At 46.6% G+C, this 26,206-nt stretch overlaps 1 protein-coding gene across 15 annotated transcripts in view; it reads right to left on the reverse strand.

The window, feature by feature from the left end:
• PEMT (phosphatidylethanolamine N-methyltransferase) overlaps positions 1–26,206 on the reverse strand; it is a 36,732-nt gene that overhangs the window by 2,231 nt on the left and 8,295 nt on the right. For 4 of the 15 annotated variants that reach the window (XM_087942275.1, XM_087942274.1, XM_087942276.1 and 1 more), the window contains exons 3-7: positions 21,348–21,463; positions 18,975–19,034; positions 15,357–15,502; positions 10,045–10,156; positions 2,615–2,689 (exon numbers count right to left, since the gene is read on the reverse strand). In XM_087942275.1, coding sequence (XP_087798401.1) covers positions 2,615–2,689; positions 10,045–10,156; positions 15,357–15,502; positions 18,975–19,034; positions 21,348–21,463 — 509 coding nt within the window. Of the gene's footprint in view, positions 1–34; positions 171–2,614; positions 2,690–8,099; positions 8,252–10,044; positions 10,157–15,356; positions 15,503–18,974; positions 19,035–21,347; positions 21,464–26,206 lie in introns of those variants that run through there. The other 11 variants (XM_087942280.1, XM_087942279.1, XM_087942281.1 and 8 more) reach the window with 6 other exon arrangements.

Below are 26,206 nucleotides of genomic sequence, written 5' to 3' on the forward strand. Positions count from 1 at the left end.
TCTTCTTCATCCTGCCTAGGTCAAGGTTCTCAACCTCAGCAACTTTGAGCTGTGTGGACTCCCACACCCAGCATTCCCCAGTTGACATCCAGGCAGCTTCAAGTTGCTGAAGTTGAGAAATGCTGCCCTATATTCTGCCTTTTTTTCCACGGGCAAAGAGTTCATCGTACCTGAAAAAGAACAAATTGGTAAGGCAGGGAGATCTCTACCCCTGTCCTCCTTCTCTAATGTCCTGTAAGAAAACTATGCCAGAAAAATTGTAAGCAGACAAAAAAATAGGTTCCATTTGTCAGTGAACTCATCAGTACCAACCCATTGAACCTCTAACCTCAATTTATCATGCTGAGAGGGAGGTGGAGCTGCAGGTGTAAAGTTCTTGTGGATCTTGTTCTCCATTCTCTACCGAAATCCCTTCGAGTGAATGCTTGGAACCTTCTTCCATAAAAACCACAGAAAGTCACCATTTATGCTTGAAATACCTATGGAGATTCTCAGTCATCCAGGTCATGGTTGGCCCAGAGGTGCTTTTTGAAAGACAACTGGCCTTTCTTTTTCCTTGAAGACCTTTCACTTCTTGGATGAGAAGCGAAATGTCTTCAAGGAGAAACAAAGTCTTTTGAAAAAGCATCTCTGGGATTTTTCCTTCAGGCAACGGCTTTCTAGCAGAACCTGCTTTCTATCCACAACCATCTCTTTTGTTGGACTAGTGTACCTAGGATGCTAGAAGGACTATCAGCTGGAAACAGAGCGTGGGTGGCTTGTTCTGGCCTAGTGATTTAGAATAGAATAGAGCTGGAAGGGACCTTGGAGGTCTTCTAGTCCAGCCCACTGCCCAATCAGGAGAACCTCTACCATCTCAGACAAGTGACTGTCCAGTCTCTTCTTAAAAACCTCCAGTGATGGAGCATCCATGATTTCTGAAGGCAACTTCTGGTTAACTGTCCTCACTGTTAGCCAGTTTCTCCTTAGTTCTAGGTTGCTTCTCTCTTTGATTAGTTAGACTGATGTTCCGCTATTGAGCAATGTCACTAAGATCTCCCTGGCCTTTGATCAGTGAGAAGTTATTGATCAGTTGAGCTTGATCAAAAGGCAGAACCCCTAGTGTAACTAAACCCAAGTTCAGGGTTGAACACGCTCAGCATCCTAGAACATAAAACAGTAAACAATACAATGGACACAGCTTGTCCCACTCTTCAGGCTGATGGCATTGAGCCGGCATGCAAGGAAAGACACAGAGGGTAGCTACCTCAAGGCCCTTCATGTGATCAGAAGAATTCAAGGTAAACCTCCCCTTCCTTTTATGAATCACTTCTGAATGAATGACCTGGAAATATCCATAACTGCTAGCATACGATTAACGCAGCTGGAAAGGCTTATTCTAGGTACGTGTGGGTAAATTCATCGACACGTCAATGAAACTTGCAAAACACAAGGTTTCTTGGAACAGTTGGACCACACATTGTTATATATGTTATAAATGTTCTCTCTGGTGGGTTGTTCCCATCAGGAGTTTCAATTGACCAAATGAAACATCAGCTCCAGGTTGGCCCAACCCAGCTCCATCTGTCAGTCAAACTCTGACAAACAACCTCAGGTGTTGACATTGAAATGGCCTTGATTCTCCAAAGTTCTAGAATTCCTCAGTCTCATTGACCCAAAACTTGTTTATCATTTCACAGGAGAAAAATCCAAACATGGGTCTGAACCTATTGAGATGGAAGGTCTGTTACGGCAGATTAAGAATGACTTTCTTCTCACATAGGTTGAATCAGAATCAGAATAGAGCTGGAAGGGACCTTGGAGGTCTTCTAGTCCAGCCTGCTCAATCAGGAGATCCTATACCATTTCAGACAAGTGACTGTCTCTTCTTAAAAGGCTCCAGTGACGAAGCACCTTCAACTTCTAGAGTCAAGCTGTTCCACTGGTTCATTGTCCTCCTCTCCTCAATTCCAGGTTGCTTCTCTCCTTGGTTGGTTTCCATCCCTTGTTTCTTATCCTGCCTTCTGGTGCTTTGGAGAGTAAATTGACCCCTTCCTCTTCTTTGGGGCAGCCCCCCAAATACTGGAATGGTGCTATCACACCCCCCCTTGGTTCTTCTTTTCTCTAGACTAGCCAAACCCAAATCCTCCAACCGTTCATTGTAGGTTTTGGCCTCCAGGCCTACAATCCTCTCAGTGGCTCTTCTTTGCAACTTTTTCCAAAGTCTCAACATCTTTTTTTTTGTAACGTGGTGACCAAAACCGGATGCAGTATTCCAGGCGTGGCCCCCACATTACAAAAGAGGATTCTGAGAGCAGGAGAAGGCCACCGCTTTTCTAAGTAAGATGTTCCCCACTACAACTTGTATCAACCCCAACCTGCCTGTCCAAGGATGAAGGTTATGGAAATATATGCCAGTGAAAACATCCGGAGAAGAATGGTAGATTTGATGACCAGGGTAGATAATACCAAACCCCCGCTCTGAATCATCCTTATATTACATCTGCTGGGAAAACACAGCAAGTAGGTTAACTGAAGGCAGGGAGGGAGGAGGGGGGAAACACACCACCCCCTTTCTCATGATGAAATAATCACGCCTCATTATTTTTTTCCATCCTGCATGGAGGCAACTCACCCTTCGTACAGCAGAGCAACTGTGTAGCACAGAGCCACCACCACGGTTAGGACGAGGCCCACTGGGCTGGCGTTCCTGATTGGAAAAGGAGAAGAGGAGAAGAGAACAAATGTTGGGAAGAGAAGAGAAGAGAAGGCTGAGTCAGCAAGAGAGACACGGAGGTCCCCTTCCTCCCCAATACCTGCGCTGGGAACCTGCCTGTCCAAAAGCAAATCAGGTCACCCCGGTCAAAAAGTTGCTGGCTTCTTTGCACAAAAAGAACAACATTGTAAAAAGAACAATAACAATAACAACAATAACAACAACAACAACAATAACAACAACAACAATAATAATAATAATAATAATCCTGACCTAACTGAGTCATAACTCCATCAAGTCTTGGAGGGTGTCGGCAGCTTTGCCTATGTTAAATAATGTGATTTGGCTCCGTGAAGATGGAGCTACGAGAACAAAGCGGGGAAATTATGACGGCTCTGAAGAAGTCGGTCATACAAGATGGGGAGGGGGCGGAGAGTGGCTACAGCGGAGCAGAAATCTCCCCAAATCTAGGGCAAAAATGTAGGTCGAGCTCAGAAAAGGCATGAGAAATGATCAAAAGCTCAACCGGCTGAGAGGGGTCTCCAAAGGAAGAGACCACGGCCCAAGTAGAACGAAGGCGGGGCCAACAGATGTTTTTTCCCCCTATAACAATTAGTCCTCTTGGCCACTTTCTTCCAAGATTGGTTTATCATCCAACTTCTGAAGCTTTATGGACCTCTACCTCTCCGTGATGGAAAAGGATGGAAAGACGATAACCGGTGGGTGGGATGATGGGTTGACTATTTAGGAAAGACCAATAGGAGAGAGTATTTGTAGCTCAGGGTTGAACTGTGGCGTTCTCTGGGCTTGGATGCTTTCTGGCAGATGTTTCATGACCCAACTAGGTAGCATCATCAGGGCTAAAAGGGAGTGGGATCTGCAGAGAGGAGGAGGAATACTGTGGGGTCCTTGGTGCTCCCTCAGCCTGATTGCTTTCTTGCAGGCGTGAAACGTTTTCTTGCAGATGGGAAACATCTGCTAGAGAACAACCAAGCTCCAAGAGCACCAAGGACCCCATATTTAGGAGGCAATTGGATGGTCTTCCAGATGTTGCTTGACTGAACCTCTGGCAGTGCTGAGACAATCCAGACAATGGTGAAGGACCTCTAGAGGGTCTTCACGTCCTCTGATTCAACTTTAAACCCGTAAACTGCTCAGGTCTGGCTTTCAAATTAGACAATCCTTGCCACACTATGAGCTGGAGGCGCCCGGCCTCCTTCCCTCCCTCTCAGATCTCCTTTCCAAGCTCCGACCGGTCCCAGCTCACTTGGCAATTTAGAACAAGAGCAGACTCTTCCATTTGGCCTTCTATAGCGCCCAGCAGTGACCTTTTTCTTTCAATCTGGCGTTTAATGAGTAGTGTTGATTTAATTATTTATGCTTCAGAGACTGCATTGCTGACTTCCACATTGCCTTGGTGTTTTTCAGAAAGTTGGCCCCGAAATATCTTAAGTTAGGCTACTGTTGTCTGATGGAATTCTCAAGTGAAAGCTTTTGAAGAATGGCCAATGGATCAAAAGGAATCCCAAAAGTGCTTTTTCCAAGAGGCAACTGGTTTTTCTTGAAGACATTTTGCTTCTCATCCAAGAACCTTCTTCAGCTCTGACTGGATGGTGGATGGATGGATCCAGTCAGAGCTGAAGAAGCTTCTTGGATGAGAAGCAAAATGTCTTCAAAGAAAAACCAGAAAGTCCGGCTGCCTCTTGAAAAAAGCACTTTGGGGACAACCATGACCTGGAGGGCTGAGAATCTCCATAGGATCGAAAGTAAATAGATTCAATCCATCTAATCTCCAAAGAGGCACTCAACAAAGGCTGTCTTTAATTCTCAAAATTGCTACTTAGATAGGATTTGTGAAACCTTGTGGGAAAGTGCTGTAAGTTTGCGATGAGTTCTTATCCAATTTGACACCCTAAAGCAGGCAGGCTAACCGGGCAGTTTCCCAAGACAATCTTTTGACCATTTTAGCAACCAGCTTTGATCTCACCTCCCCGTAATTGGCCCCTTTCTTCAGCCAAGACTAACTCATGACATTGTTTCTGCCTCAATCCTAGATATGTGTAGGGGGGAGACCTTCATCCGTTTGGCCCCCTCTAACCCGAGTTGACTGCTCCAGAAGAAATGGGTCATTGGCCAAAGGAGAAATGAATGATCATGACTAAGCAGGAGGTAAGAAGGGCTCGCTGAGTGGCAGAACTTAGTGGGTTGCTGTGTCCAGTTTCACAGATGCCACACTGGGAAGTGCTGAGAGAGAGGACATTTAAACACCAGGGAGTGGAGATCAGAGGGCCTAACTCTATGGAGCAAGAAACAGAATCGGTCAACAACCCATCTAAATGAAGTCTGCTTCGAAATACAATGCTGAGGATGAAAGATTCATTTCCTGGTTCCTCTGTCAAATTCACCCACGGGGATCCTTCCCTCCCAACAAGCCAAACATCAAGGTGACTTGAGATTTTCAAAAATTATTGAGCCACAAAAGGGGCAGGGGCCTGAAGGGTGGCCTCCTTCCCCTCCCCAAGTTATGAAAGCCAAAGAATCCAAAAGAAAAGGGGGTCCCCCTATAGCTATGGAGGACCCTGTAAAGGAGAAGGTGCCCCAGCTGTGAGACGTCCATAACCACTGGAGACGAACAGCAGGACCATAAATCTGAGTGCTGTGAAAACCAAGAACTGGTGGAAATCAGGGGTCCTCCTTAAGACCGCTGGGCTGTCCAGATGGGGCAGAGAAAGCGTGCAAAAATATGGACTCCCTAAAGACCTCCTTCTCTTGAAGCACCCAGCAATCTTTGGAATTCTTTTATTACGGCTTCTTAATGTTCTTCAATAAATACGGCAGATCAGAATTTCTTCTAGCTTTGAGTTTGAGTCCAGCCTGCAGGTTTAAGCTCCAGCCAAGCTCTGAAAGAGGGTTGAAGCTAAACCGTTGTGGATGCGCCATCACTGGAGATTGTTTTAAGAAGAGTCCATTATTGTCCGTTGTCTGAAATGGTATAGAGTCTCCTGCTTGAGCAAGAGGTTGGACTAGAAGACCTCCAAGGTGCCTTCCAACTCTCTCTTATTCTGTTAAACGTAGAGCCTTAGCCAGTTTTTGTTTCCCCAACACCGACTGTCTCTTGCACGCACCAAAAGAGCTTCTAGCCAGCCTGCTGGAACCTCAACCTGACCTCATCTGTGCCTGGAGATGAAGTCACCGAGATCTTCTGGTGGAGTTACTGAGTCTGACTCCAGGGAGATGATATAAGGAGGACCTCAAGAGCCCCCCTCCTCTCACTCTAAACAGATTGCTTTTGGAGTGCAGCCTAGACCGATTTGGGGGACCTTTCGGGGCTGCATCTTCAGGGGGGAAAGAGGGAAGGAAAGCAAGTGGAAGAGAGATTAAAATAGCCTCAGTTAAACTTCTGGAACACGGCTCTGTAATAGATTTGAGTCATTAGTCCTTAATCACGCTTCTGCCCATATGCGAGCTCATGTTCAGACCCCTTAATAAACATGGATTTTCTTCTTCTTCTTCTTCTTCTTCTTCTTCTTCTTCAAGGGGAAAGAATTAGCTGTCAACAGGAAGGCTGCGTAAAAGAGGACACTCAAAACTTTCCTTTGGGGCTAAGTGGAGAAAGAAGCACTTCAATCTTCTCCATTTTTCTTGCTCCATTTTTCTTGCTCCATTTTTCTCCTCCTCCTCCTCCTCCTCCTCCTCCTCCTCCTCCTCCTCCTCCTCCTGCAGTCAACTTTCAGGCAACCAGCAAATAAGCAAAATGCAGAAGAGGCTCAACCATGACTGATGAGGTGTCCAGCACCTGGAGAAGGGACCTCTTCCAAAAAACATTGCTTGAAGGCTGGGGGCCTCCACAATTTTTGGAGCTCCTTGGCTCAGCCTGCCCCATCCTGAAGTCCTTCAGATATAGGATCCAGATTTCTGCCCTTTCTACGGGGAGCATGTGGGGAGCTCTAATTGCACCCCAACCCATTTGGGGGTCCCCAGTCTGGAGGAGCAAACCTGCCATCAATCTTATGAGCATGTCCAGGTCTTCTTCAAAGAGATGGAATTAGAGAAATCCAGTTCCTCTTAGATTTTTTTCCCAATCTAAAGCTCATTCCATGCGACATCTGCATATAATATTTCCCTATTTTCATCTGTTCCAATCCAGGCAAATCTAAGCTTTTGGGAACCCATTTTTTTCCCTCAATTCATTTCTTTTTGGACTTTTCTTACCTGACTTGTTTTGTGTGCAAATTTTTCCCCTCCTCTTGGAAAACTTCATTGCAGAACTTTTAACTTGGCTTTTAAAAAATTACCATTCGGATTGCAGATTTATTTGGCAAATAGAAATCAGAATGCCGGCCAAATAAGTCTTTGTCTCTTACCCTCAGTTTCCAAGATCTACAGTTAAAATGCTGTTTATTTAGAAACGTTTGACTGGGGGGGGGGGGAGGAATCTTAAATTATTTTTTTGACCAGACTTTCCAAAAACAGGCAGGTGGCTTTAAAAAACGGCTGCTCTTTTCCAAGTCTTAATTTTGTACTGGTGTCATGCATTGTTTTGTGTATCAGCCCCTACAGTAGCACATAACCAGTAGCCATTAAAAAAATCCCAAAGTGTTGCATTTCTTAAATGCATTTATTTTTTTCGCCCTGCTAGACCTGTTTCAAAGAGTTGATGCAAATAAATCCCATTGTCAGGTCTAGTTCAGTCCTAAGTTTGCAACATATATATGAATATATGAACCTATATGAAGAGGAGAATGCTTATTGCTGGACTTTTTAAATATTAGCCCGGGTGTGTTTAGCTTAAGGCCAGGAAATTTGATCTGTTCCCTCCGTCCCTTTCATGAGGTCATAGCAAAAAATGTTCTTGTGAAGTGGAAGGAAATAGCCTTGGTGTTTGGATGTCATGGAGACAGGGATGAGGTAGCCACCGAGAGGAGAGTGTGGCGGCTCGACAGGCCTCTTTTATAACACAATCACAGCATTTCACTCTGAATCACCAGAGGTGAGGGCTAGTGATGGAGAGAGCCATCCGTTGAGCTGGTTTAAAACTTTTAATGCTTCAACTTTGTTTTTTTGCAAACCCATGGACACATCAGACTTAGGCACGCTCTGAAAACCCTGCAAGTTCTCCAAATATGAGGGTCTACTTTGTCATTGGAAAAGGAAGCAGCTGACCATAAGCCTGATCCAAAGGCCCCAGCATTGGGGAAAGAGTGCCCAGAAATGCCACAGGCTGTGGGAAAATGTTTGCAAAGACTGACGGAGCCTTTGGAGGGGTAGCTTAAAGGGAGGAAGGCTAATCCTGGGAAGAATGAGAGACCTTGGGTCAGCTCATGTGTCCCTCGTGACACCAGGATGGGATTTTCTGCAGGAAGAGGGAAAATATGGTTCCAGAAATATAGTTTGCCCTTTCTAGGCCTGGATTCAAACCAAGATATGCTCTTGCAGAGTGGGTTGGAAGCTGGCAACTTCAGAAGCCAGAGAGATTTTGCCTGACGGTGCTGGAATAATAGGAGTTAACATCTCTTCTGGGAGCCCTTCCAGTCTGTGTTGGTGTGTATTGTGCGTCTGTGTGAAAGAGAGAGAGTCAGAGGGAGAACAATTGGCCATATTCACATCTGCAGGAGGGTTGGGGGAATTGAGGGGAAACTGAATGCCTCTAGCAAACCGTTCCATCTCCCCAAACACCTCCCCAAACTTGGGGAGTGGGTGGCCTACCCACCTGCCCACCCCTCCAGCCAGACCAAGCCTGATGGGCACCTCGAGGTGGCAGAATTTGCAGGCTCCTTTCCTAGCAGCCTCATGCAGGCCCACCGCTGCCTTAATTTTTAATGGGAAGAGCCATCTTGGAACAGGGACCGCTGTCCTTCAAACGGCCACCCAGGACAGGGAGAAGACCGCCGCTGCCACAAAGCCAGGGGTCAGACCAGGAAAAAGAAAAAGAGGAGCCTTGAGAACTGGACGCCACAAGGATGCTATGCGCCAGCTCCTTAGGAGAGCTGAGAGCTTGCAGGCTGAGTGGTGTTCCTCCGAGACCGTCTCTTGGCCACTGCTCAAGTCCTGAAGTGGCCGTTAAGAGCGCCTTCTGCATCATTGCCTCAATAGCTCTCCTTGAGGAGCTGAGAGATCTCTGCGTCTTCCTCTGTGATGCTTTCTTGGCTGGAGGCTGCTTTTCACCCCCACTTTACGGAGAGCCATTCAGCTCCGTTGCCAGCTCATTGCAGCACTCACTTAGTGGCCAATTAAAGTGGCAGAGATGTGTCTGAGCAAAAGTGAGTGCCTCGTTCAGGCTGGAGCTCTGAAGCCTCATCGCTATCCTGATTTACTCTCTCTCCTCCGAGGAACACCTGGCCTCACCCCAGCCCGGCTTTGACAAGGGGTGTGTGAACCCCCTGAAGTCAGGCGACTATCTAGTGATCTCCTTCCCTACCCGATCTAAGGCCCCTTCCTAGCATTGCACAGATTCCACAGGTAGCCGAGTTATTCCTTCAAAGGATGGTGGGCCCATTTCTGCTCTGCCTACCCAGCTGGCAGCTTCCACCCAGGGGACAACGCTTGGGTATTAGGGAAGACGAGAGAGGGTGCCAGAGGGATAGAATCAAGACCATTTGAGGTGTTAGTACCGCTTGATAAGTACCGCTCCTTGGGGAGGCCACTCTTGGAATACGGCATCCAGTTTTGGTCCCCACAAGGCTGAGACTCTGGAAAGAGTGCAGAGAAGAGCAACGAAGATGATTAGGGGACTGGAGACTAAAACATATAAAGAACGGTTGCTGGAATTGGGTATGTCTAGTCTAGTGAAAAGAAGAACCAGGGAAGACATGAGAGCACTCTTCCCATATCTCAGGGGCTGCCCCCAAGAAGAGGGAGTCAAGCTATTCTTCAAAGCACCTGAAGGCAGGACAAGAAGCAAAGGATGGAAACTGATCGAGAAGTTAAGCAACCTAGAACTAAGGAGACACTTCCTGACAGGGAGGACAATCAACCAGTGGAACAACTTGCCACCAGAAGTTGTGGGTGCTGCTACACTGAAGGGTTTTAAGAAGAGGCCAGACAGCCGTTTGTCCAGAATAGTATAGGTTCTCCTGCTTGAGCAGAGGCGGCTGGACTAGAAGACCTCCAAGGTCCCTTCCAATTCTGTTCTTCTATTAAGATGAACACCTGGGTTGTGATTTGGGGGTGTTTTATGGGGAAAGCCGTCATCTCCTCAAAGAGCAAAGTCACAATCCTTTTACGTCAAAGCAGGGAGCAAGCAATGACTCTCTTTTCATTTATGGCTGTGGATAGCAAAAACAAAACAAAAATGAAATGAAAAATAACTCTTTGCCTGCTGAAGAAGCAAAGAGAAAAAGAAGACTTACATGAGGGACCATCCGAAATAGATGGAGGTGCTACCCCAGTACATAGGATTCTCTATGACGTTGAAAGGGAAGGAAGTCACCTTCCTCTCCATGAGAATACCAAAATAGTCACCTGGAAAGGAAAGAGGACAAAATGTCAGCCTCAAGATATCTTCCACATCTTATACCTTCTGCATCCTAACTATTGCATCTTCTCTACTGCTATGCTATGCTATCTCTTTCGGCTGTCATTAGCAACGGGGAGAGGGGGGGAACTTGGAGGGGAAGAAAGCTGGAGGTGTTTTGCATTCCTTTGCTGTGGGTAGCAAGGGGAGGGGGTATATGAATTCTTGTCTTTAACTTTCCATTTCTTGGCTAGCTTCTATCCCCTTTTGCGCAGCTGCGGAAGTTTTATCAAAATATGTCAAGGTCAACGGACAGAGGGCTCATCACCACCTGAAGATGCCCACATGATCATATTCAGAACTTTTAATTGGAAGAGTCATTTGGACTTTGCGGGGTGGGAACAATTCCGTTCCTTTGTATATGTGATCTGCGCGCCAATTCCTCAGATTCGGAATTAAATCTGTAGCTTCCACTTTGATTTCCAGTAAAAGGATAACTTTGCTCTAACCCATGGAGTCTGAGTATTTCTTTCTTGGATCTTGAAGGGAGCACACACTGACATTATTCCGAATCTGAGAAATTAATGGTTGAGTCAATCAAGGAACTGCTTTGCTCTTCTTTGCAGCAACCCCTTTGGGTGACATGGATGATCCCAACCAACTCAACAGACCTCAACAACAGATCTCAACCAACTCAAAGATCTGGAGAAGGCTGACCACGGCGGAACTGCAAAAGTCCTTTCCCATCCCGGCTGTTTGGGCCATTTTCAGATTGTTCACAACCAAGACTTCTTCTGTCTATAGGTGAGGAACGATAAAGGAAGCTGCTTAGAAGTAACTTTGCACGTCTCCCTTGTTGTTGTTGTTGTTGTTTTGAAGCCTGGCACAAACTTACAAATCACACAAGCTCAGAATGACTCAGCCGGCTGCAGAAATTGTCAGGCAACACTGAACAATCATACCGGTGGATAAAAACTTTTTTTTTTTGTCATCTCATTATCCCACTAAGCTGCCTCTGGCAATCAGGGCGGGGAAGAAGGGAGGCAAGAGGGGAGAGAAAAAGAAATGCCAGGTGGGATATTTTTCTTCGCCAGAGCTCCAAAATGGCTTTTTGACATGGTAGGAAGCTGTGGAAATTGCCAATCTGACCCAGGTACCTATTACTAATAAATTATTGCACTCTGCTCACTGGCGCTTGAAACATGTCCTTACCACCAATTAAGGGCCCGGTTTTATACAGAAGTGTCAACTGTAGTGCAAGGAAGGGGACCAGGAGAGAAATAAATGGCTTTGTATTTGATGACTCATGGTAAGAGCCATAATTTTAAAAAAAAAAAAAACATTCTCCCCTCCCCGATTTTGTTTTTGAATAAAAAGCAATTTAGAAGCTGTAACACTCACTTTGTCCTGCAAAAGTAATTTGGTTCCATTGCTGTATACTTATTTTGTTCAAATGGTCTCTCTCTCTCTCTCTCTCCTCCCCCCCACACACACACACACTGTGTTGGATGACAGGGGATGTGTGAACTTATGATCCCATCGGGAACCGTTATGGCTTGGCTGGTTTCTAAAAGGGTTGGATCAATTCATGAAGTCCTGGGGATCATCAGCTTTGAGGCCACAGAGATCTGCTGAGAAACTGGTGGGCTTCCTTGCACAGTAGATTGGTCAACTGTTGGGGGAAGGACTGCTGGATGATGACTGGTTCTCAGCGGTGCTGGCTGCCAGCTTGGCTGACTTCCAAAGAAGAGTTGGGCCAATTCATGGAGATCCTGGGGATCAGCTGGTCTTAGCCTTGGGGGCAGGAGGGTCGCTCCTGAAGGCCATTGCTGAGAGTCTGGTGGGCTTCCTTGGTTGACCTCTCTGAGAATGGACTTCTGGATGAGATGGGCCAGAGTTCCAATCCAGCAGGGCACTGCTTACATTCTTCTATCCTTAGCATGACATCCAACCGAGGACAAGTCTTCAGGTCTTCTCCCTCCAAAATTACAATCCTTCTGGACAGAAGAATTGAGAGAGTGGACCGAGGCAAAAGATACACCTCCTTCCCAGCTGGACTCGACTTCACTAAGCTTTAAAAAGGGGGCAGAATTTGGGTGTTGCTTTTTTTCCTGAATGGAATCGATTGAAGTCTCCAGCCGTTTCAAACTAGTCCTAAGGGATGTTGGAAGATCACCTGGTCTGAAGGGTAGGAGATGCAAGAACGAGGGCCGTATTTTTTCATAAAAAGCAGTAGGGACTTTCTAATGCCGTCAATGTAGCCAAAGGCATTTTGCTCTCGAGGGAGACCATATCCTTCCTGTTTATCATGAGGACATGGCTGATCCTCTGCCCACAATGTCTTTCTACACAAACCTTATGTTTGGGGAATGGCTTCTTCTCCCCCAACGGATTGCAAATCTCGCACCTCTCCTTTCCTCCTCCCAATTCCAGTAAAAGCTAGCCATAGTTACATCGAGGAATACGAAAAGCCAAGGAAATAAAGTTAATATGGATTTGCGTTTGTGTTATATGTGCAGGGGTTGTTCTTTTGTTCTCTTTCTGTTCTCTCTGCCTCCCCCCCCCCTCAATTCCAAATTGCACACAGCTGCGTTGGTCCATCTGGAGGAAGAGACAGATGGAAAATTACTTTCCCCTTTTATGGGAGGGCAAATCAAAAAGCCGCAGAAGCTTGTGAATTTGTCAAAATTCATCGCAAAGGAACAAGATAAAGCAGGGGGTTTGGAGATATCTGGTTGGGATATAAAAAAGGGGGAGAATCTTGCAATCAGAAGCAAAGGATCAATCAAGAGGACATGGCAGAGACAGGAGAATCAAGAGAGAAATCGTTTCTGCCGAAGAAAATAAATTTATTTCCCCGTACCAGGAGGTCTGTATGGGGCCATTTCACCCCCTAGGAGTTTGGGGTTAATGATAAATCCATACCAAACAATGGGTTGATTCCTTCTTGGGGGTGAGATCCTGATCCAGAATGCACCGATAAAGGTCCAGGGTTGGGAAAGAGAAGCAGTGGCTGGTAATTTCTGAGGGACACAGTTAGATGGCCTCAAGTGTTCTCAAGTAAGCATTGCCACACCAGAACTTCCCGCTACAGAATGTCATGCAGGATATCACTTGGATGCCTTGACAGAAGACAAGCCAGGCAGAGCAGTTGGCCCTTAACAGACACTCCTGGAGGGTCCAAGAGGTTCTGATCTGGTCCAGGTCAAGGTCCAGAGGTCTCCAACCTTGGCAACTTTGAAGACCTGTGGACTTCAACTCCCAGAATTCCTCAGCCAGCCTTGCTTGTGGGACCAGAAGAGTGGATCCACTGGGCCTGTGTTTTTCAACCTTGGCAACTTTAAGAGTGATGGACTTCAACTCCCAGAATTCCCCAGCCAGCATGCATGGACCTCAACTCCTCAGTCAACCTGCATGGCCCAAGTCTCCAGCTGGCTGGGAATTCTGGGAGTTGAAGTCCATGGATGCTGGCCGAGGAATTCTGGGAATCAAAGCCCACACAACTTGCGAGTTGCCAAGGTTGAGAAACCCTGAATGGGGCCATGGTCTGAGGCAGCTGCTCCGGTCTCTCCAGAGGAAATGTGGTACAAAGCACTTTCCTCCTCCTCCTCCTCCTCCTCCTCCGTTAAATTCCCTCTCTAACTGATACCGGAAACTGTTTAAGTCTCCGTGTCATAAACCTTACTGGACTGAATTCCTAGGAGATGAAGAATGACACAACTTGAAGAGACCTTCGCTCACAAGATACAGCTTCCTTTCCCACTACATCAAAGAGTACAACCCTCGGGGAAATCAAGTCAGCAACCATCTCTCCAAAAATCGAGATGCTAGAGACAGCTACACCACCCCCTCCAGGATTCTAGCAACAGCTATGCCCCCCCCCCCCTCCACTATGGCCTGGATCTTGGATTAAAATGTCGGTCAAGCAGTTCTCCGGCTGCTTACATATTCACACACGCAGACACAAAGGAAGAAAATGGGGCCAGCCAAGTACGGTGGAGAAACCGCCCCTACTGTGAAGGAAATGGGAAGGCCACCGAGCCGTTGTTCAAGCAAGAGTGAATCATTCTGTGCCAATCTAACCCCGTAGCCTATATTGGAGGCTCCCAGGAAAATAACCATCTCATTATTTAAACCCACAGATTATTTAAACGCGCCGTCCCGGATTGCCGAATCGGAGAGAGCCAACTCTCTGTTCTAGCAATTGCACAACAAAATGGGGAGGGGGAGGAGAGCCGTGGTGGTATTCAGCCGGTTCTCACCGGTTCAAATGAACTGGTAGCAAGGATTTGGCGTGGGTCGCCGAACCGGTAGTAACTTCTGGCTGGCCACGCCCCCGCCGTGGTCACTGCTCACTTGCTTGCCCCCCCCCACCCGCCCGATGCTCACCCGCCCAGTCACTCCTTAAGGTACTTCTTTTTTTTCCACTCCCGACAATCAGCTGTTCCTAAGATCAGCTGTGCCGGCATTCCTCTCGCTTACTTACTGCTTCACCCAGGAGGCTCCCCTGAGGCCCAGGAAGGCAAAAAAATGGAGGGAGGGAGCAGCTCCCCCACCCCCTCCATTTCTGGCCTTCCTGGGCCCCAGGGAGGCCCCAAAATGAACCTTTATGATGGGTATACTGCCAGTGTTGGTGGAGATGTGGCTTTTCTTACTGGTAGTTTCTTGCGTAGGGTATTGTTTTCTGCTTTATTGTTTGTCTGGTGTTAATCCATGCTTATCAGGGTGTTGGCTGCTGGAAAGATTGTGTTCTAGTCTTTCTTTCCCTGGCCTGGCTGGGAAATTCTGGGAGTTGGAAGCCCACCCATCTTCAAGGGGTTAAGGCTGGAGCAGAAGGTTCCCCCCTCCTACTCTACAATTCTATGTTTCTAAAGTCACCTCCGTATCATCAAGAAAGTGATGCAAACATATCTATGAACTCACGAAGAGCCATTGTCCCACTGAACAATCTTGGACTGACTTCCCAAAACCTCCAACTTCAATATTATATATTGTGGCAGAAAGAGACAAAAGTAAAAACAGTGGTGTATCCAGAGCCATCCAGGACAAAGGAGCTGCCATTTTGATATCTTGGATGTCCCTTGTAGAAGTCCCCATAGTCAACCAGTTTTGACTTTGGGCAACTTGGAGAATGTGGTCTGTCTGTATCAACCTAGGAGAATCTTGTTGGCGAATGTTGGCATCAAGCTACAATCAGGTTGACCTTACCTAAAAATGTCCCAATAAAGCCCAGTGCGATGAAACTGGAGGTCACCAACAGAATGCCCACTACTATGAGGGTCACACTGGCATAGTACCCCAAAAGACAATCCAGCAGTGGCAGCTTGGGCTGACTCTTCATTGCTTCACTGAAGCTGCAAGAGATGACAAAGAAAGATTGTTGACATGACAACGGAAGTCTTTCTGAGGCTTTGCAGGCTGAAGGAAAGGAGACTCCGTTAATTACAAATGCTTGACGTGCCTAAAACTTTTACTGAAAGATAAAAACAAGACAGTAAGATAGAAGAGTGAATAAGTAAGAAATGAAATAGAACTAGAAAGAAAGAAAAGAAAGAAAGAAAAGAAGAAGGAAGGAAGGGCTTCCAATCTCAAATGTTTTCTCTCTAAACTTACATTGTAATTTCCTTCTTTCCATAAGCGATCCTTTCTAATCTTCAAACCCATAAATCGTTTGTTTTTTTCTCTTTTTTTTCAGCAAAAAGTCCAGAAGAAGCATTTTTAGAACGAGCGTCTTTGCCCTGGCAAACAGAAAACTCAATTTCCTGCTCTGTTTTTAGTTTGCTAAGTGCAAATGGCTTGTTTTCTTTCTGTCTCTCTCCCTCTCCAAGCGCAGCAGACTGACACTAACACCAAACTCAGGTGTTTCGTGCTGCACTTATCCCACCCCGGAAGGAAAACAAATATTGGGTGAATGAGCACATGAGGTGGGTTTTTGGTGGCTGGGGGGAGGGGGCTCTTTCTGGCAAGATGAGAAGCAAACAGCCCCCCAAGGAACAGGTAGAAACTGCCCTTTGTGAAAAACTTGCAACCTGGGAGGAAATGGTGTAGAATTGAATTTGATGTCACTATAAACTGGGCTTGTGTTTGATAGTTAGCAGAAGTCTTTCATAATGACTTTCCTATTTCTGATTCTTACTGATAAGATAGGCCTTATAAAAATGGCTAGTAAATATTGTTATATAAAAGTAAAAAGTTGAGCTTTCACGTTGATATCTTATTCTACTGCACCAAAAAGACTCCATACTTTTCTTTCCTCTGCCCTTTCCCTCCCTTACTTTCCCATTATTTTCATTTTGCTTTGCGTTTCTGTATTTTATATTTTGATAAATACGTTTTTTTTTTTAATGATAACGACTTCCTTACTTCTTTCACTAAATGTATCCGTCAGAGCTACAGACCGTGACTTCCTTTTTCTTGGACTCCAACCTATTTCACCTGACGCCTGAAACAAGTGTACAATAAAGGGGAAAAGGAGAGGAAAAAACGATACTACGCGATCGCTTGGGTTTTTAATTAGAAAAATTGCAACACAGCATTTGAAGAGAAGGGACCTTTCCCAGTGCCCCAGTTCTGACAACCCACCAGCTTCAGGGGACACCCGCTGGTTCTCCTTCCCTTCTTCCCACGCTTTCGAACCGGCCCCTCAGCCGGTTAAACAACGATGAGCAAGTTGATTAAATGACCACTTGACAAACAGCAACGGAGCTTTTGGGACACGTGGCCAGGGGCCTGCCATCTTCCTTTCACTCTGGACTCCCATGCTCACTCATGGTTCAACTCTTCTGCAAACAAGGATGGGGCTTCCATTAGCCACCCGAGTTGAGATACCTGTGTTTTCATGCCAGCCGAAAGTGTTTGCTCGTGCTAATGGGCCGTCTTCTCCCGGAGACAAGATTGATGGTTTCCTAAACAGAGGTTTGTTTGCCTAACATGTGAACTCGGAGATCCCTCCCGTTACCCAGTCGCCCTCACTATTGATAAATAAACCTTTCAAGCGTTCATATCTCTGGCCAACGCCACTTTCCGGAGTTCATGTCATCGGTTTGGCATCTGGAGCCAATTGGGTTCATGGCATCCTACTCGGAGCGATCGATCGATCAGCCTTGGTTCACAGTTAATATAAACCCACTTTACAGATGGCTGTCTCCCTCTGCTGACTTCATGCCCTGTTAGATCGGAGGGAGGGAGGGAGGGAGAGCTGCTTGGAAGCAACCTATGTGCCCAGCATTAGCCAAGAGCCGTGCAACTTTAAGCATGCCCATTTTGGTCAGAGGATAAGGAGAACGCCAACCAAACAACCGTGCTTAAAAACTTGTAAGTTACATTCCTCTTGTGCTGCTAGAGTCGATCAAACTCTTGCTGAGGAGCGATTTAAGAGTTCCTGTTATCTGTAGCCTGGTTAAATTCAAGTTAGACTACTGTACTGTGCAACTTGCGGGGCTGCCCTTGAATACTTTTGGGAGAAGAGCCACACCTCGCAGTCCGTTAAATACTACATCGCTTGGGTCTTGTGCCCTTAGGGGGACTGAAAAACCTGCCTGCTCCATTGTCACCTGCCCTTCATCCTTGCACACCTGAGACAGAGGTCTTCCCAGATGGGAAAGAGCTTCAAGAGTGGAGTTTCCCCCTCCCCCACAAAAGAACAGCCTCTCTTGAAAACTTGTGGTGTCCTCCTCCCACTCAGCCTGTTTAATAAGTTCATTTGATGTGTAATGAGATAGATAGATATAGACAGACAGACAGACATAGGCAGGTGATATAGATAGACGATAGACAGAGATGACAGATAGATAGATAGATAGATAGAGAGAGAGAGAGAGAGAGAGAGAGTTATAGATGATATAGATAGATGATAGACAGATAGAGATGACAGATAGATAGATAGATAGATAGATAGAGAGAGAGAGAGAGAGAGAGTTATAGATGATATAGATAGATGATAGACAGATAGATAAATAGATAGATAGTTAGGGAGAGGGAGGGAGGGAGAGAGAGAGAGAGAGAGAGAGATGGATAGGTGATAGATGGATAGAGAGAGAGAGAGAAAAACGGGGGGGAAAGTTCTCAAGGCTGCTCAAGTGCAGATTTCCTTCCCTGGTTCACTCTTCTTCTTAGAAATGACTCGTACCTTATACAGCAGCAAATCACTGAGTGACCCTTTGGAGCTAATAATTGAGTTTTGGAGCTTGGCTGAGTTCTGCCCCCAGGTGAGGGACGCAGCTCTTGAAAAGCTTTGCTGGCAAACTCGCCACCTTCACTTCGAGGAGCTCCAGCTCAAGAGCTTCTGGGCTAAATGGGTGGATCCTTTGTGTCGTGCCCTTTTCTGCTTTTCAAAGTTCAGGGAAAGCATTCTGGCCTTCCACAGAACACACATTTACTGGTGTTCCTTAACTTATGACCAGAATGCAGACTGTCCATTAGGGACATAAAACGCGTCACCCACATAACTGGCTCAATTTTATGATTTATTTTTTTTTGTAGCTATCATTTAAAGCATCATTAAACACGATGGTTATTAGCAGATCAGTCACTCCCCATGGGGCGGTTTAGAGAGGGTGAGTCTGCAATTTGTTTTCAACTTTTGTAGAAGATTTTCTTGTACATCATTTATTCCGGCTCTTGAGCAATGCCCAAGGAAGATTTAAAAACCTTCAAACACGCAAAGCAAGCTTAAGTCCGAGATTCCCTTTGCCATCACCAGGCTCAGGACTCAAAAGCTGGATTCTGTGTCCTTTTTCCTTGGTCCCCTGGAATAATTCATGACCCCAGAGGATGTTGGTTGGGGGGGCAAAGGAAAGAGAGGATTTAGGTTTAGCTGGTCCTCACTTTGGATTTAATGCTGTATCCCCCTCGGCCTTGAATCCAGGACAGAGCGGACCTTTGGAGCTGTTGTGGATACGGAGGAAGCTCTCGGAAAGTCAGTCCGCCTTCTTAGATTACCTTCCTTGCAACGAGAACATCTAAGGACACATTATCATAATGTACAGTACATCATTCATGCTGGATTACAGAGAGCAGGTCTGAGTGGGGAGGGAAAAGCATTATCTTGCCTTATCCGAGATAAGAGAGTTGAAATGACCTGAGAATTAAATGCACAGATAATCCTCCGTGCTTCTGTAAACATGAAGAGTCGCTAAACTCTGAAAATGAAACTGGGCAGGCACCGTGTTTTCCTTTCCTTCTTGAAAATGGGGGGGAAAAGAGGCTGGAACTGAGATACCTCCTTGTGGTACCTAGTGATAAGGTAGACCCACAAGGGATAGGAATAGTAGGGGGTGATTTTCCCCCACCGGGTGCCATGCTGTTGGGTTCCATTACAATCTCATGGTCATTTGGAGAGCATCAAGTTGACGATGCTGCCTTAAATGAGATCAGAGCCTTGGATCCCCAAACCAGCCTTGGTCCAACATACATTTGGAGGTCTCCTCCAGCAGGGGAAGGTTGACTGGAATGGTGATATTTAGCTGGAGATGGTTTCTCATTGATTTTTCAAGAGGAGGAGGACCTCCAGCATAATCTATCTCCCCCAACTTTGTGGTCATCAAGAGCTCTAAAATCAAGTGAGGACCAGTCTACTCATGTCCATTGGTGGAAAGACATTAACTCAAAGCTGGACAATGGGCTTCAGTTCCTATAGAGATAGAGTGACCGATGTCAGTGTTCAACTAGGGGAGACTGAGGTTATGGGTCATGGAAGCTCACTGGGTGACTTGGGGCAGGCCACACTCAACCCAACCCATCTCACAAGTCTGTAGATGGGACACATTGGAGGATGGATGTTTTGTAGGCACCTTGAGGTGCAGGTGTCAGCTTTGGAAGTCGTATTGAGATCCGATGCTCCCACGCTGCCACAACTGAACCTGGGAAAGTGGGAGGGGGGAATTCATTGGAGTAATTCTAGTTAGACGTAATAACATTCTTTTCCTGATTCAAGGTCAGGTCGTGTTGCACATAGTGAAAAGGAAGTCTTACTTTGGGACAGATGGTGATTGGGCCATGCGATGCGACGCTGGGTGCAGGGGATGGATTTGTAGTTTTTACTTTATTGTAAGGAAGCCCGGAACTTTAAGATTCGGGATTCCACAGTTGTGCCACTTACTATCCAAATAAAAGGAACTTTTGAGAGATGTCTGTCTTGGAGTTATTGGCTGGAGTGGGGGTTTGCTGGAATGCTGACATCAGGAGTAAAAGTAGAATATAAATCTAGTCAAAACTGAAGGGAGGAGACAGGAGATTCAAATTTTTTGGGAACTGTCCAAGGTCCTGCTGACATTTGCCTTGACTTTGATACGGAATTTGAACTTTTGACTTGAGTTATTTGGTGTTCCTTCCTTATACGAACCTCTCTTCCTAGGATTGGACTCCATCAGACGCTACCGTTTCCCCCTTCAGGTCTAGATCCCAGATCATGCACAAAATTCTTACGTTTACCCTCACAAGGAGCTCCACAGAGCCCAGGCAAGGCGATCTTTTTCCTCCAGCAAGGAGGCCAAGCAATTGGGCTTGAAGAGACATCTGCATTAGCTCGACTTCCCTGTTGGCTTTCTAAAGGGAGGAAAAGGCTTCTGCACTTGAGCGCTGCTTCATTTGCAAACGAATGCACGAAAGTCTCCTCCAACCTTTCCAAGCTTATTTCATTTCATTTATTTATTTAGCCAAATGCTTGCAATATAATTGAAACAAGAATAAATCTCAGTTTAAATATAAAAAAGAGGAACTAATCATTGGGGACAATAGGACAGGGATGGTAGGCACGATGGTGCACTTATGTACGCCCCTTACAGACCTCTTAGCAATGGGGTGAGGTCAATAGAGCAGGGGTCTCCAACCTTGGCCACTTTAAGCCTGGAGGGCTTCAACTCCCAGAATTCCCCAGCCAGCAAAGCTGGGAGTTGAAGTCCGCCAGGCTTAAAGTGGCCAAGGTTGGAGACCCCTGCAACAGAGGGTTAGTTTGAGGGTAAAGGAGCGGGGGGGTTTGAGCAGGTGACAACAGAATCAGGTAGTGAGCTCCAGACATTGACCACTCTGTTGCTGAAATCGTACTTCCTGCAATCGAGTTTGGAGTGGTTTACATTAAGTTTATATCTGTTGTGTGCTCTTGTGTTGTGGTGGTTTTGGGGAGGAAGCCAACCAGCCATTTGAAGGAGGTGCTTCCCTCCAACTTTCACCAAAGGCCTATCAAACAAAGGTGAGACTCACCAGTGACTCCGCAGAAAGTTGAGCAAGATGATGACAACTCCCAGGAAGTAGCAGGCTGTGTAAGGAGAACCGAAGATGCGTGTGAGCGACCGGTTCCTGTGCTCCCATCTCGCGACCTGAACAGACAAATAATAATAATTTAAAAAAGACATCAAAGAACCAGCTGGACGAATGACCACGTAACAAAGCCCTTTTGCAACATCCAAGGTCTCTGCAAGGGAAGAAAAGCTTGGAAAGATCCCAAATTACTAACGCCATCTCCTGACAGGAAATACAGCCTCATCGGTGGATTCGTAATTCCGTTAATCAATAGTACCTCCATTCGGCCTGGAGTTTAATTTTGATGGATAGGCCTTCCGTCACCGACTCTCAGCGCCGATTCAGAATTTCCAGAGCCTTCCCCAAGGATGCCGGATGAGAGATGGGGCAACTGCCCATTGTTAGATGACAAACATCGGTGGATCCGTTTGTCTCGTTAGTTTCATAAAGATGTTGAAAAAAGGAGGCATAAAAATGAAACTCTGTGGGATGCAGGCAGGCCTTGAGTTACAACACTTCATTTAGTGACCCTTCGAAGTGACAAAAGTGACTTATGACCGTTTTTCCGACTTATGACCGTTGCAGCATCCCCGGGATCAAAATTCAGACGCTTGGCAGGTGGCTCCTATTTATGACAGGTGTGGGGGCACGTGACACCCCCTTCTGACAGGCAAAGTCAATGGGGAAACCAGTTTCACTTAACAACCAAAGGGTTTCACTTAACAGCTGTGGAAAGGTCATAAAATGGAACCAAAGCCACTGAACAAGCCCCTGGCTTAGCAGCAGAACCCTTGGGCTCAATTGTTGGTCGTATGTCGAGGACTGTCCTGGCCTCTCATGGGCCTTTTGCATTTTGAAGGGCGCCATGACTCGGATGCATTTCTGCTCGGCCCACGCGGGAGGCTCCCCGCAGCCCTTCTTGGCCAACCTGCCTACCAGGATCAACTGAACTGGCTGGAGAGACGCCCACCAGCCGATCCATTCATCCATATGGAGTGTTTGTTCCCAGGCAGGGATATACGGTTTCTGCTCATGCAGCTGGACGGATTTTCTCCCCCCCAAGGCCTTGCATTTTAATGGGGACCAACCTCACTTCTGAAACCTGTCTCCGCTTCTATTTTATGCTGTTCCATTTTTATCTCCAGCTTACGGCAAATATATGGCAGGGGGCAGGGCATTTCTTTCTGGCGGGAGTCCTTAGATGCCCCCCAGCCATGTACCACTTCTGCCAGGGACAATGTGAGCCTAGCAACCGTGATGCCTCTAGAGAGGCTCGTGTGTTGTTTCCTGATGGATGAGCCCAGAGAAAGAAAGAAAGAAAGAAAGAAAGAAAGAAAGAAAGAAAGAAAGAAAGAAAGAAAGAAAGAAAGAAAGAAAGAAAGAAAGAAAGAAAGAAAGAAAGAAAGAAAGAAAGAAAGAAAGAAAGAAAGAAAGAAAGAAAGAAAGAAAGAAAGAAAGAAAGAAGGGAGGAAAACAAGGGAGGAGGAAGGGAAGGAGGAAGGAAGAAAGGAAGGAAAAGGAGAGGAAGGGAGGGGAGAGAAAGGAAGGGAAGGAAGGAAAAGTCGGGGGAAAAGAGAGGGGGAGGAGAGGGAAGGAAAGGGGAGCCCCCCCAAATAAAGTCCAATCCTGAAGCCCTGCCCAGAGCAAATCCTGTGTGTGAATGCTTGCACTTTCCTTGCAAAAAGGGAGATGCCAACATGCCCTAAAGTTGGCAAATGACCCTCTGCCCCCTCCCTCCAGCCTTGCCCCGCGGCCAGCAAGAGAAGGGGGGAAAACTGGGAAGTGGGAGGTGATTTTTAATCCCAGCAGAAACCGCAAAGGGGGGGGGTAAGGCAGGAGCAACCGCAAAGCAGGAGAACAGAACAAAAGGGAGGGAGGGAGGGGAGGGAGAACACCCTGCTAATTACTCTGTACAAGCCAGCAATTAAGAGAATCCTATTTGCATGCAAGCTCTAATGAGCCTCTTTAGGAGCTGCCCTACATGTGGCTGGATGGTGCTGGAACATTCAAGGTGCCTCCACAGTGAGGGAAGAAGGCTGGGCGATTGTCCATGACCCCCCCCCTTTCCCCCCCTCCCACCAATTAGCCCCACAAGTTAATTAGGCAGCTTAAACAAGACTCAAACTTGCTGCCAACTGTTGGCCAAGTTCATGCCATGACTTGCTGCATGGCATCAGCTTTCCCTGGGGAGAAAGTGCAGCTGGGTGTGTTTTTTTCCAGCCGTACAATTTTTCTTTTTGCTAGAATTATGCACACACACACACACACACACACGCACACACCCCAAAAAAGATGCTGCAGGATTGGCAAAGGGGGCAGTTTGGGTCTTGTGAACAGGACAATGCATCTCAAAAGAGAAGCTCAGCTGCCAAAGGAAATGCAGAGAAAAGAAAGATTCTGCTTCCCAGCAGTGTCCATTTTTTAACTTTAAAAAAAAAAGGGGAAAAGACCATTCTTTTTGCTCTTCTTGGTGTGGATTTACACACGAGGGTTCTTGAGCTTTGCACAACTCCCAGAAAGTCACCCAAAACAGCCTAGCCACAGGATGAGGAGCTAACTTCTAAAGCGTTCACTGTCCTTAAGGCAGAAGGTATGAAAGACTTGAAAAAACAACAACAGAGTGTTTCATTTCTTCCTTCCTTCCACACCCAAGTGAGCTTTTATTGTACCAGTGGTTTCTAAGTCTGATAAACAAAAATTTAAAAAAAACAGTCCTCGTTTAGTGCCTGCTTCCTTTAGTGACCCTTCGAAGGGATGACGGGGTGGGTGAAAAACGTCACCTTCCAGCCAGTCCTTGCATTTTTTTTTTTAATCTTTGCAAAGCAAAAGAGGAAGCTGAAAGAAGATTATAAGCCGCGTCAAAAGTTCCATTTAGCTTCGCTTCACAACCAAGTTGCCACTGCGGTCGCTAAACGAGGACCCCGTCTGCTTTTCAGAAGAGGTTAGACTCCCAAGACTCTTCTTAGATTAAAAAAGAAAAAGAAAATAAAGGAAGACCGGAGAGCGAGAGATGGGATTTCTGCCAAGTCAGGTCAACGCTTTTAAAGAGATGAATTCCTTATCAGGGGGATTTGATCGGTGGGGGGTGGGGGGTGGAGGCTTTAAAACAGGAGGCATAATCTTCAGAGCCAGGTAGGAAGGTAAAAGGCAGCCAGGAGCGCCTCAGCCTCATGAAACCCAGGCCGGTGTATTGGCTGCAGGGTTTAAACTCTCCGTTCCTCCATAATAAGGAAGCCATTTCGCCTAATTGCTTTCCTCTGGCAGAGGGAGGTGTTATGAATTTGGAAGCCGATAAGGTAAGCCACCCTTGCAGCTGGGCCAGCCAGCAGGCTTCAGCAAAGCAGGGGAGGCCCAAGGTGACCTCTCATCTGACCAGACTCATTTCCATCCCCCCGCTCTCTCCCCCCACGACCCCAATCCCCAAAGCTTGTCCGTAAGTCACAACTCTAAAGCCTGGGTTTTAACCACAAGGGCTGCATTTTTGCAACAGTTTTGAAAAGCCCTCTGGATGAACGGCTAGATTCTCCATCATCCAAGTCACGGTGGTCCCAAAGGTGTTTTTTCCCCCCCAAAAGGCACTAAGACTTGGTTTTTTTTTCCCCGCTCTTGAAAACATTTCGCTTCCTATCCAAGAAGCATCTTTTGGTTCATGCACCCCGATTACTTGATCCAAGCAGAACTGAAGAAGCTTCCTGGATGAGAAGCGAAACGTTTTCAAAGACAAAACCCAAGAAAGTCCAGCTGCCTTTTGGAGAAAGCACTTTCGGGGGTCCTCGGGATGATGAAATCAGGCATTGAGGTTCTGCCTCTTGAGTTTCCTTCTTGGAAGAGGGTCTCAAGGGAGAAGGATTTTGTGGCAAAGGCGGGATTGGCTCCCAAGAGGGAAAGGACTCTTCAAAGGGCCTTTGCAAAACTGTCCTACCCTCAACTCATCCCAGAAACCCACCTGGAAGGTGCTGGATCCCTGGCAGAGCTAAGTTCCAAATGCTTATTTTTGAGAGATAAATCAGGGCGGGGGGCGGGGGGGGGGGGTAACCAAACAAGAAAAGACAGCTTTGTCATTGTCATTAAGGGTCTGGGCTGGGAAGGATGAATGGACTCTGGCTAGGTATCACGCGGCCGAATTACATTGCTCCTTTAGCGCCCCCTGCTGAGGGATTTGAGGAAAGGAGAGACCAACAGGTGAGCGGACAGGAAGGGAAGGATAGAAAAAAAGACCATTTTTGATGGATCCAAACCAAAGGTCCACTGAACTTAGCATCCTTTCTACAAGGAGGCCCACCAATCTTAGGCCTGCAGAAATGCCCAACGCTAAACTCTCATGTCTATGGAGATTCTCAGTCCTCCAGGTCATGGTTGTCTCAAAGGGGCTTTTTTCTAAGAGGCAACTGGACTTTCTGGCTTTGGTTTGAAGACGTTTCGCTTCTCATCCAAGAAGCTTCTTCAGCGCTGACTGGAGGGTGGGAAACGGAAGGATTTCTATTCCTTACAGACAGCCGGTCATTTGCATCCTTTTAGAGGGTCGTTGAGGCCACTTGGAGGTTTGTCCGTGTCCTCAGGGTTGCCTGAGCGGTGCAAATGGCGGTGGAGCCTTCTCCGCACCCATTTGCATGAAAACATCTGCAGAAAACATCCTGCGGCCAAGAAAGTTCCACACCCATTTGCACCATTCAGGACACAGAAAAACCTCCAGGTGGCCTCAACAATCCTCTAAAAAGGATGCAAATGACCGGCTGTCTGCAAGGAGTATAAATCCTTCCGTTCCCCACCATCCAGTCAGAGCTGAAGAAGCTGCTTGGATGAGAAGTGAAATGTCTTCG

The sequence above is a fragment of the Notechis scutatus genome, chromosome 12 (assembly GCF_049901735.1).
Source record: "Notechis scutatus isolate UNSWTSFEM ecotype Mainland chromosome 12, rNotScu1.2, whole genome shotgun sequence".
Lineage (NCBI taxonomy): Eukaryota > Metazoa > Chordata > Lepidosauria > Squamata > Elapidae > Notechis > Notechis scutatus.